The sequence below is a fragment of the Verticillium dahliae genome, genomic scaffold, assembly GCF_000150675.1.
Source record: "Verticillium dahliae VdLs.17 supercont1.8 genomic scaffold, whole genome shotgun sequence".
NCBI classification, from domain to species: Eukaryota; Fungi; Ascomycota; class Sordariomycetes; order Glomerellales; family Plectosphaerellaceae; genus Verticillium; species Verticillium dahliae.
This window is the reverse complement of record NW_009276927.1, coordinates 394,860-406,086: the sequence shown is the minus strand read 5'-3', so window position 1 is coordinate 406,086 and position 11,227 is coordinate 394,860. Positions and strand designations below refer to the sequence as shown.

At 55.0% G+C, this 11,227-nt stretch overlaps 3 protein-coding genes across 3 annotated transcripts; all 3 read right to left on the bottom strand.

Moving 5' to 3' along the window:
* Nucleotides 1-1,303: 1,303 nt before the first annotated feature.
* On the bottom strand, nucleotides 1,304-2,636 carry VDAG_04677 (uncharacterized protein; the record flags this gene model as incomplete). The annotated part of the gene is made up of 8 exons (XM_009654281.1): nucleotides 1,304-1,332; nucleotides 1,387-1,477; nucleotides 1,556-1,849; nucleotides 1,900-2,023; nucleotides 2,087-2,132; nucleotides 2,189-2,374; nucleotides 2,424-2,505; nucleotides 2,631-2,636. 8 exons carry the CDS (start codon nucleotides 2,634-2,636, stop codon nucleotides 1,304-1,306), a joined length of 858 nt encoding a protein of 285 aa, XP_009652576.1.
* Nucleotides 2,637-4,397: 1,761 nt separating this feature from the next.
* VDAG_04676 (uncharacterized protein) lies at nucleotides 4,398-5,360 on the bottom strand (the record flags this gene model as incomplete). Its single annotated transcript, XM_009654280.1, has 2 exons — nucleotides 4,398-5,064; nucleotides 5,170-5,360. 2 exons carry the CDS (start codon nucleotides 5,358-5,360, stop codon nucleotides 4,398-4,400), a joined length of 858 nt encoding a protein of 285 aa, XP_009652575.1.
* Nucleotides 5,361-8,047: 2,687 nt separating this feature from the next.
* Nucleotides 8,048-9,886, bottom strand: VDAG_04675 (sulfite reductase flavoprotein alpha-component; the record flags this gene model as incomplete). Its single annotated transcript, XM_009654279.1, has 1 exon — nucleotides 8,048-9,886. The coding sequence occupies one exon, from the start codon at nucleotides 9,884-9,886 to the stop codon at nucleotides 8,048-8,050; it is 1,839 nt and encodes a 612-aa protein (XP_009652574.1).
* Nucleotides 9,887-11,227: the final 1,341 nt, after the last annotated feature.

Below are 11,227 nucleotides of genomic sequence, written 5' to 3'. Positions count from 1 at the left end.
GCTGGCTCTTAAGTAGTCTGCATTGTCGTGGCCTTCCGAATTATTCCCCTCCTCGTCTCCCTCGCTGACCCTTGCGTGGTGGGGCAATTCGTCATGAATGGTTCCATCGAAAAGTCAGGCACAATTGCGCCAGATGGCCGGCGTGCCTGTACCTGCGCATTCGTTAGCCAAATGCTTAGTGAGGACTACTGCGGAGGTGCCGCGCGCGGCTTTGACAATTGATGAGTGAGGGTTGGATAAGCAGCGCGACCAATGACGTGTGCTAGCGGAGCGGGCTCGGCGTCTTCGTGATGGATTGGTGACGGGTGATTCAGACGTCTGGGGGGTCGCCGCTTGCCTCGATTGGGGTAAGATGATTCTGGAATGGGGAGATAGCCGAAAAATTCGGGCCCGCCAGTCGCGCCTGCCTTCTACCCCTCCACCAACTGTATCGCCCCTGCCTCTGCCGATGCCATGTCCGTCCTGGCGCTCGGAAAGGGCGCATAGCATTCCGTCCGTTCCTGCCTCTGCGAATGTCTGACTGGGGAGGAAACAACCGCCAGTTGACTCCCATTGTGCCTGCAGTGTGAGAACTTGTCGTATGCCTACCGAACCTACTACCTCCTTGAGGTACCTAACTACCTTACAGAATCTTGACACGGTTACTGGTGCAACATGCAGCCCTTCAAACGCATCCCACCGCCAAGGAGCAGATCATACTCCGACAGCCTTTCACGGAGCCTGTCACGGAGCCTGTCACGGAGCCTGTCACGGAGCGTGCCATGTGGCGACCCTCATCGGGGGCGGCGACGCAGTCAGCACTCAAATCCACGACCCCTGCTGGGCATGTCACTCGAGACGCTCGCTGTCTGTCAGTCAGGCAGCTAGCTAGCTACTTTGCCCTTCCTGCGACCAGGGCTTCATCACACCAGATGCGGCCGATCGATCGAGACAAGGTCCGCTCCTTCAAGCCCTATTGTTTTCGGGCCCTGTCGTCGAAGGAAGTCCGACCCGAACTCGACATTTGGATTTCCAATCGTCATTTGTAGTGCATGCATGATCAAAATAGCTGCCCGCTGAGCAAGCACAGCAATGGACCGTTGGTGTGGGTCTTCTCTGCGCCGTACAGTGTCTTAGTCAACACCCGCGCGGGTAGCTCCACCTTGAACTTCGATACGTACCGCCCGCGCGCCAAGCCACCCCACCAACGGCGGTCAGTCGGATCCCGGCGATTACCTCTCCGCTCAACACCACACCAACAGACTGACATACTCGAAACATTCACCACATCAGATGCAAGCCGACTGACCTCGCACAAAGAAATTCACATTTCGGCTCCTACGCACGAGTTGCCTATTGCTGCAATCAGCTATCTCCCTGGATCACCCGCCGCGTTGTCGCCCGAACCCTGGGTCCAGACGTGATACTGGAACAGCAGCCAGAGAACCAATATCGCCAAGAGGAACTGCCCCAGCTCGGTGCCCCAACTGGCTACAAACTTACCGTGCAGTATCGTCACAACCAATACGAGCACCACTGCTATGTGCAGCAATCTAAATATGTAGATCTTGCTGACCTCCTCGTTCATTCGAATACCCCAGCCAATGCATGGCTCGCGCGGAATGCCACCACTGACGCCGCCGCGTCTAACCAGGGGTTCTCTCAGTTTCGTTGGGAACGTCGTCAGCCAAAAGTCATCAAGGTGCTGTCCCGGTTCCATGAGGTGATCCAGGGGTATGTCATAATACTCGACCTCCATCGGTCGTGGATCATAAATGTATCGCAGTTCTTCAATCTCCTTCTGCGGCGGCAATTCTTTTGTCTTAAAATTCCGAGGCGAGAGTCGCAGCCGGATGGGTACCAGGTTGAACTGTGTGACACGTCAGCGGCTTGCAGTTGTCTGTGGAACCTGCGCCTTACCCGCACGAAATCGCCATTGGAAACCTGGTATAGATGCCCCGTCCAAGCCTTTTTCATAGGTTTGAACATCGCTGCCACGCGCGGCAAGTCCGGAAGAGAGGCCACGAAGCGGTGCCAGAACTTGCTGAACCACTTTGGTGAAGGTATTGAGACGTGTTACGGGTTCTCCCTTCGAGCCGTTTCATACTCTTCGCGGATACGTCTGAACATTTGCTCGTCGTTCGTCATCGACTCTACACTGATCTGTACTAAGACCATCACCTCGGATTGAATGCAGAGAAGCAAGTACCGTGCACCGCCCGTTTCAGGCCGCTGGAGCTGCCCAGCAGTTTCGACTGTAGGCTGGCCTGGCGTTTGTGCCTGTAGTGAAGATCCTCCGAAGCCAACACCACTGTTAACGGTCCCTGAATAAGTCCCAAATGCTGAAGGAGTAGATCCGCTGAGATGTGCTGGTGGCGGTACTGTAGGATGCCCGCTACTCGATGAGCCCGTAGTCGCTGCCCGCGATCTGACGTTAGCTGCACTCCTCTCGAGTCTCTGACGCAGACGGTTGATGCCCCCTGGCACAACCTCTCGCAAGTCCATCGAAAGGAGCTTTCCGCAGCCCTGAAAACGTTAGCTTCCTTCAGACCATTGGCCTTGGTTTCACGTACGCATCGGAAATACAATCTTTCATACCCCGCGGCTGGTGGTGAGAAATATGTGACCCAGCGTTGCCAAAAACAAGGTACACCCATTGTTGCGGGCTGTCCGAGAATCGCCACATCCTCTTGTTTTGTGATTTCCTTGGCATCTTCCCTTTTCCAAATGAGCAGGTAATATCGACTTTTCCTCAGAATTGGATCATTGTCATCATAGGCAACCTCCAGCACCTTGATACATTCGCTCAACATAAACACCGCGTGTTCCCGTCGTCCATACTTCCGAGTTTGGAACGCCAGTCCTACCATGGTTAGTAGAGTTCGAGGGTGAATGTTGCCTTTCCCCCATGCCTCCATGTCCATTATTTCCTTGACGACAACTTCGAACTCCGCCCAGCGATCCTGATCTTGAGAGGCATATATAGATGCCAGCTGGGCCATGTTCCCAATGACATCTGGATTGTCACGCCCCAGAGATGTTCTGCTTCTCTTCATGACATCAATCAGAATATGCTCAGCTTCTTCCCACCGCGCACAGTCTTCCAGGATGTTTCCGAGTTGTGTCATAGCCGCCAGTGTTTGGCGGTGGCTCTCGCCGAAGACTCGTGCATTGGCTTCGACCAATTCACGAAATAAAGCCTCAGCTTCTTTCCACTGTTTTTGTCCCACAAGCGTCATTGCATGGTCCATCCTGATCGATAGCGTATTGGATGCTCATCTCCCAGGGTTTCCCTCATTGCTTCCAAGACACCCAGACTCAATTTCTGTGCTCTCCACCATATGCCGTTCTTCAAGAGTGTGCTGACAAGGCCCGCTTTGCACTCTAAGGTCAAAGAACCAGTGGCCCCAAGAGTGTTTTCTGAGAGAGTGATGGACCGTACAAGCAATCTCTTGGCATCCGGGAGCGCTTCACATGTCAACAAAAGCATTGCAAGGCGGTGTAGGTTCTGCGCCGTTTCTAGGCCCAGCCCCACGGAAGTTCTGTACTGCACCTCGATCACTTCCTCCACCAGACAGGCCGCATCGGACATGCTGGAGCTCGGAGTCTTGCTGTTGCCTGCAGCAAGCGGTGATGTTCGTGGTGCGTTGAGCAGTCTCTCATAACTGCGCAAAGGCTTTGTCCAAGATCCACATCTCATCAACTGACTGTTGTTTATTGAATGATATTTCCTTTGGCGAGGGGCTGTGGGTAAGGGTATGTTCCCTGGCAAGCACAATCTGCCTCAAAACCTCCGATTGCCGTTGGCTCTGACCAGTATCGCGGAGGAGCCGTGCCAGTGTGTTCAAGGTAGCGAGAGTTCTATCGTGGGCCACGCCGAGAGATGACTCCTGAATGGAAACCACATCCTCCATCATTTTAATTATGTTTCCCGCCGGCAGCTGGTTTTCTTGAACACAACGGCCTGTATTGTAGACGATGGATGCCCAGTCGTCCCGTGCCTTCTTTCCTTCGGGCAAATATTTGAACGCATTTTGCCCATGAAGAACGAGTCTGAGATGAAGGAACCGACGGGGGCACAGTGTCGAAGTCTTTGGAAGACGGATCAAAGGCTTTGGCCAGCCGCGCAAGAAACGATTCTCGGTGTATCACCAGTTGCCTTGATGCTTTCGGATACCGAAGCACGGCGGCCTTTATGCGAGGGAGAATCTCGAGGCCACGCTGAAAGACCTCGCAGCCGAGCTCGACATCGCAGTACGTGTAACTTGTCGTGATCAGATGTAGGCTTCTCAGAATACCAATTTCTTTATCCTTGTCTGTCTCCAACGTCGAAAGAGACGCACAGGACGGCGCCGCAACTAAGCAGAGAGGTATATCTCTGTGGTGAAAAAACACAATGAGGCGAGGTGGTCAATTGCCTAAGCTTCAGTTTCCTCGAGTGCTTGAAGCACGGCAGACCGGTTTGGGTCCGCAATTCTATCCATTGCTTGTTTCTTGTTGATCGGAAGACTCATGGTCGTATGTAATAGTGTCCAGAGCGTGCATTTCCGGCTATCATCGATCTCTCGGATAGCAAGAGGGTTGAATTTCAGCGCGGTAACGAGCCTTTTCGACATTTCCACGTTGCGGTCAATACCTCCATGGTCCTGCAAAAGGGTGATGGCATCCATCATGCTTGGCGATTGTAGGCGCACAGAACGAATTGATCCCCTGAAGCCATCGCCAAAGATTACAATTTTCCTTGTTGTGAAGACATGGAACACGTTTCTGCCTCGAGGGAGGTATTCCGCCATCCCCAGCCGATTCATGGAGGCATTGATTTCACTTCTGAGTAGCAGCTCTTCGTCGTCCGCTCGGTCCACGATAACACACCACATCTGTCTTTCGTCTTCGAACCACTTTTCGAACTGCTCCAAGTTCTCTCTTCTTGTCGCAAGACGCATACGGCGTCCCGATTCCTGGTAGGGATCATGTCGGAGGAAGGGCGGCGCACTGCCAAAACTCGCCTTGGCCTTTCCAGCGAGCGCCTGAAACCCTCCCTCAAAGTTTTCCAGGCATCTGCATGGATCTCGAGAGTCTTGAGTCCTGGATGGACGGTCTGCAGCCATTTTGCCGCTTCCCTGGCAACAAGGGTTTTGCTATACGCTCGTCAGTTCGGTTCCCAGATGAGGAGCGACAAGGCGCGTATACCCGACCCCTATTTCGCCCTCTATCACGATGCTATTGCCGATTCTATACTCCCTCTGAACTGTAGCGAGGGCACGCTGCTGGTTGAGGAAAAGCCGACGGTGCGGTGGCGCCTTGTCCGGGGGGCCAGTCTGTGCGGCCTTTTCGCTTGAAGCACCCGGAACTTGATCTGGGGAGCAATCGTCCTTTCCCATTGTTTTTCGTTTCTTATTGTCCGTAGCGTTCTTGACTGACACGAAGATGGAAAGTGGAGAGAGGCCAAGAAGATGAGGGGTTGTCGATATGGTGGTCAGCATCCAGCCTCGTCGTGAGGTGACATGTTATCATGTGACTGCCACGTCAGTGAACAAGCCTTGTCCTGGATTTGATGCACAGACATAGGAAAGGCGTGGTACAACCGTCAGAGGGCTCACATGGGTAAGAGTGTGAGTACAACGTTGAATTGCCTCGCATGGCACTATGCCCGGCCTTATAAGCTGTCAGGCCAGTCTGATACCGGGACCATCACTAGTATTGCTGTCAATGCTGGATTTAGAGCAGAGTGAGAAAGTCTTCTACACGTAGTTCACAGGCAATAGAATATAGGAAGGGGATCGGAATCAATCAGAATTCTCGCCCTCCGTACCTCACAGGGCCCTCCCCAGTCCGTATATTGTCGGTGCTCGATGTGGTGCAGAATGAAGGGGTCCTCTACAAGGTCCGCAGACAATTAGAATATAGGTTAGGAGTCGGAATATATCTGAATTCTGGCCTTCCGCAGCTTGAAGCTTGGAGGGTCCTCCGCAGTCTTTATACATACCTTTTTCGTAACCCTTAGCCTCCGCCCGACGCACCTGACTAGCCCCCTCTGCCGTAGCTCCGCAGAGGTCTCCTGACCAGTGCAGCACGACCTGGATTTAATCTCCTATTTGAACTTTCTAGTGGCATCACCAGTATTGCAGTACGACCTTTATTCAATCTCACACTTGAGCTTTCTGGTAAGTCTTGGATACAGATAGTTGAAGGCCGCGGACGTGACTCGTTTGCAGGGTTGAGCGGCACGTCATTTTGGAGAACTCCATGTTCCCAGTTGTGCACAATAGCACTATTCTCCCTGAATAAGCGCCCGACCTCCCCCGTAGACCCTGCGCCTTCGGAAATCGTGCAATGTCAAGCCGGATGAGCCTTCGTGTTCTGAATGCGTGACATTCAGGTAAAGGGTAGCAGTTGGCTTTCGGCTCAGGGCCAGCATGTGACCGATCCCGTCAAAACACTGCACGACCCAACAGCACAGGGCCAAGTGTTTGTAGTGCTCAATTATTCTGGCTAGCTACGAAGAGTATCAGACAATTGGCGCGGCTTGAGCCATCATTCTGTTATGTAAAGAGTAGAACAGCGAAACCCATATTTGAAACTTGCCGATCTGAACTCAAACTCGTCTTCACCGTACTGCTTACGCTTGTCGATACATCAGTGCGATGCGGGGGCACTAGGTGATACCAGGCCACTTCATCTCGACGAGTCCGAATTGGGAAGTCTGCATCGATTCAATAGGCGAGAGCCACAGGCTGAGCTCGGAATGTTAGGCTACTGTACGGGCCAGAGCCCAATGGACACCGTCAGCAGACCGGGGCCGGATGCAACATCTTCCTGCTGTTGCTGTGTTCTGGGTTATCATGCTAGACGCGGCCGGGCACTGAACGGCGGCGACGGCGGGGCGTGACGGTACTGGAGCTTGAGGTGCTGTAGGCGTTTACGCTCACTTTTACGGTCACGGTCTAGGAGGATGGTCGGTGGAATTATATGATTGGTGGTTCGATGCTGGCGGGCTTTATCGAGTTCGGGCTGGAGTTCACCGTTTGTTCGTTAAAATGGATGACCTGGTGTACTGTCGGTAGCCCTACGGAGTTACTAAGAAGTGTGAGTCGATTAGGAGGGCTAAGGGCTACGAGAACGTATTGATAAGGATCAAGGAGGACCCTCTAAGCTGCGGAGGGCCATATTCAGATATATCTCGACCTCCGACCTATTGTATATTGCCTGCGGACTACGTATAGAAAACCTTTTCATTCTCCTCTGAATCAAGCACTGAAAGATACGGTGGCCGTGGAGTGATTTATGTTTGCTGTCCTAGGAGGGCTGATGCGTTCTCGATGGTGCCCCTAATCTGGCCGTACTCTGGAGAAGAAGAACAACAACAGAAGATAGATAGACAAACCTCAAGTTTACCCAAGCGTCTGCAAGAAAGTGGATGGACAGAGGGTACGCACTGGAGAAGCTGTCTTATGTCCTCTGACAGAATCGTTCTACACGCCTCATAGGTGGATGCTCCATTAAGTTGCTGCTGATCTACTGTGCCTATGGACCTTCACGGTAGTCAAGCAGAAGTGCCCAGGTTCTCTGCCACGCTCTCATGAGCTTGATCCTATCACCTTTCCAGCAGTTCCGTACATTGACAGTGCAACCATCGCCATGTTACTGAAGGCCGTGGCACTTGACCATCCTCGTATTTGCTACATAATACAACCACAAATCTAACCCCAAACGCCATCCATGCCAACAAGCATGCAGACTGAGCACCTCGAAATGTCAGCTGCAATCCAAAACATGCCCACCACCCATTTGTCTACCGTAATGCACCAATTGTGCAGTCAAAAAACTTCGAGGTCAGGCCCCCGAGGACCGACTCGATTCCCAACGCCGTCTACTCGATCCATGTCGATGATTCATTCGTTTTGTCGGACCTTCGTTCACAGACACCCTAGGCAAGTCCGGCCGGAGATAAGACCCGGCCGCCAGAAATCCCCGAGCCCCAACAAAGGCCGTAATTGTGCGGCGCAGCACCCGTAGGCACTTGCTGCCCTCGTGATATGTACTCTGATGCAACCGCTGCGTCCCCGGCTCACCAAGTCTCGGCGATATACTGACCGGCCTCTCTCTTGAGGTCCCAGTATTTCCTGGCCTCCTCGCGCTCGAGGTTGCCCTTGGACATGGCAACGTCGACGAGGGCATCCTCGACGCCCTCACCCATGCCCTTGCTGCTCCCGCAGACAAAGACGCGACCGTCGACGGCATTGGCAATGTACCAAACGAGATCGGCCTGGTTACGCACCTCCTCCTGCACATAGCGGCCCTCGCCGGTGCGGCTCTGGATGACGCGCTTCACCTCATCTTCGTGCACGCCCCACTCGCCCGAGTAGATTTCGTCGACAAGCGAGTCGCGAATGCCCTGCAGAACCCAGACCTTGTTGGCGCAGTTGGCCGTCTTCAGACGACGCTGGACAAAGCCGCGGAAGGGGGCGATGCCGACGCCGGCACCGATAAGCAGCATGGGACCATCCGAGACGAACTGCTTGGCAAGGGGGTTGGCCATGAGGCCCTTGAACATGGGGACATAGAACTCGGGGCTGCTCTCGCCGGCCTTCTGAGCGGCAAGGAACTTCTGGGCCTGACGCTCAAAGAAGCCGGAGCCAATGCCGGTGCGGGTGCCGTGGAGCCAGTCAGCGGACTCATGAACCGTGACTGCAATCTCGACGAGACGGTGCACCTTGCCATCACGAGTCTTGTACGAGTCGTGAGGGTCGTTCGACAAGGAGTAGAAGCGCGGCATCAGAGGCTGTAGGACGGAGAGAAGTAGGTCGAGAGGCGGATGAGAGCTTGGGAAAGCGCTCAGCAGCTGAAAGAGAGAGACGTGAGGGCCGGTGCGGAAGTCGCAGAAGACGCCCTGGCCTTCGGCGGCGCAGAGGTACATCAGGAGCTTCTTCTCGTTCTCGTCGGCGGCGTACTCTGCAAGGATGCGGAGGAGATTCTTGGTCGGAGGGTAAGACTGAATGTCGGAGCACCAGGTGAGCAGGTCGCGTCGGGTGGTCAGGAGCTCTCGGGGCTCGTCCTCGCCCCAGACAGTAGGCCATCGGCCTCTGGACGTCTTCATGAGCACAGGCTTGTCGCGCACGAAGCGAGGCACCATCAGGGCGTCGAAGACGTCGTCGACCATGGCGGGGTCGTTGGGGGCCATGACGCCAATGGCGCCGCCGACCTTGAAGTCGGTGCCATCTTCCTCGGGGTACGAGGAGATGTCGATATCGAAGTGGTAGGTACGCTTCTCGGCACCAGGCTTGGTCAACTCGCGGGCCGAGTCGATGCGGGCGGCAAAGACGTGGTGAGGAGGGTGGGGCTGGACGTAGTTGGGCGGTTGAATCTTGGTGTTGACGTCCTCGAGAGAAAGACTCGCCACCTTGTCAGCCGGTGGGGTCGTTGGGCTGGCATGGGCGCCGACAGAAACAGCCGAATCGGCAGTCGAGGGGGCGGGCGAGGTGCGGCGCGGAGGCTCGAAGAAGACTGTCTGTTCGGGCAGGTCGGTGATCTTGGTGAGGAGGGTCGGGCATTCGCCAATCCTAAGAGCGAGAGACCTGAAGGCGTGGTTGTCGGGGAGGGGAATGGACTCGTACTCAACGCCGGCCTTCTTCACGCCGGCCTTCATACAACAGCCGCCACCGCAGCACCGCTCGATCAATTGGGCGGTAGACTCGCCGGTGATGCGCTGGATATCAGCCGAGTTCTGCGCAATGAGTCTCGTAGACGCACGGCGGCGACGCAGAGGCTCGACCGGCAGCTGCTCCTCCTGGTCTTCCGACTCTTCGGAGAAGGTCAAGGAGGGGGCAATGGAGGGGGTTCGGGGCTCCTCGGGGATGCATCCTGTAGCAGCGGCAACGAGGGCCGAGACCTTTGTCGTCGCGGCCATTGCGGTTCTGTTGGGGAGGTAATACAGAGGGCGACTGGCGTAGGAACGGAATTGGAGAGGTCGACAGAGGTGAGGCCTGTCGAGGGGAGGAGAGGGCCGTGTCGGGTGTGGAGGTTGTCGGGAGAAGGGTCTTGATGTAGGGTGGCGTAAAGTGGGTGGGTTCACATTTACGCGAGTCGTCAGGAAGCCGAGGGCATGACGATGGGGGGGCGTTGAAGTGCCGGTAGGGAGAGGAGGCACGGCGGTGGTATTTGGGGCGGACTGTTGGTAATAATGGACTTGGTCGATGACGGATTTCTTGTCAAGACAAGAAGAGGCGACGGCAGTGTGTGTCGGGTTGGACAGTTGAGGAGGTGAAAGGGGACAGTTCTGAAAAAAAGTGGCAGACCGAGGGGAGAAAAGAGAGGCGACACGGGCACGGTACGGCTATGCTCTTGCCCGTGCTCGTGCCATGGTCGCTACTGCCACTGCCACTATCATCGCTGGGTTCGGATTTGGGGAAGGGGAGGAGAGACTGGCTTGGGACCCATGTCCTGGGGACACTTTGCTGGGACAGGAGTGGCCAGGAGCGATGGTGAGGGGTGGCAATAGAGACGACATGTGGTCATTGCACGCTCAGCACTTGAGCATTGGTGAGCATGAGTGGACAAGACCACTGTAATCAGCGATTGATGAGATAATGATAGTCAGCCGTTCATCAGCCCACCCCTTTTCTTTACTAAGATCGCCCTCTCCCCCCTCCTCCCTCCTCCTCCGGTGCTCGCCGACCGACCCCAATGCATGTCAAGTGCCAGTGAGCCCGCCCCAGCCCAAACGAGCCCAGCCCCAGTAGTGCGTGGCTACCATTCCGAGGCGCTGGAAAGCAAGGGCAGAGAAAAAAGTTTTGGGCAGACCAGGCAAGCCAGGCAAATGGGCTCGGCTGATCGAGGGGCTGTCGCTTGTCGTTTGTCTCTCAGTGTCTGTTGTACCTCTTGTCCCCAAGTTCCCCTTCACCCACGCCCCCTCATCGTGATCCACCAGAGGGCCCTCTCTCAGGCGTCTCTTGTGCCTTCGATTACACTCGACATTGTAAGGGGGCAGCGAGAGGGCCAGCATCGCTCGTGCATATCATGTACATTACACCATTGCGCGTGCGATTGCGCGCAGCCAGCGATTCGCGGACCCTTTCCTCCACAATTCCCTAATGGCTTGCAGCCCTACCTTGTTTGGTTCCGTGATAGGAGATGCCCAACTCGCGAGTGCATTCCCGGACGAGTTGCCGCGCGGAAAACCACATTTTCCATCTTTTAAAAGCAAACTGGGCATTATTTTTATGGGCGCCCAACAGATAAGCCGAAATCA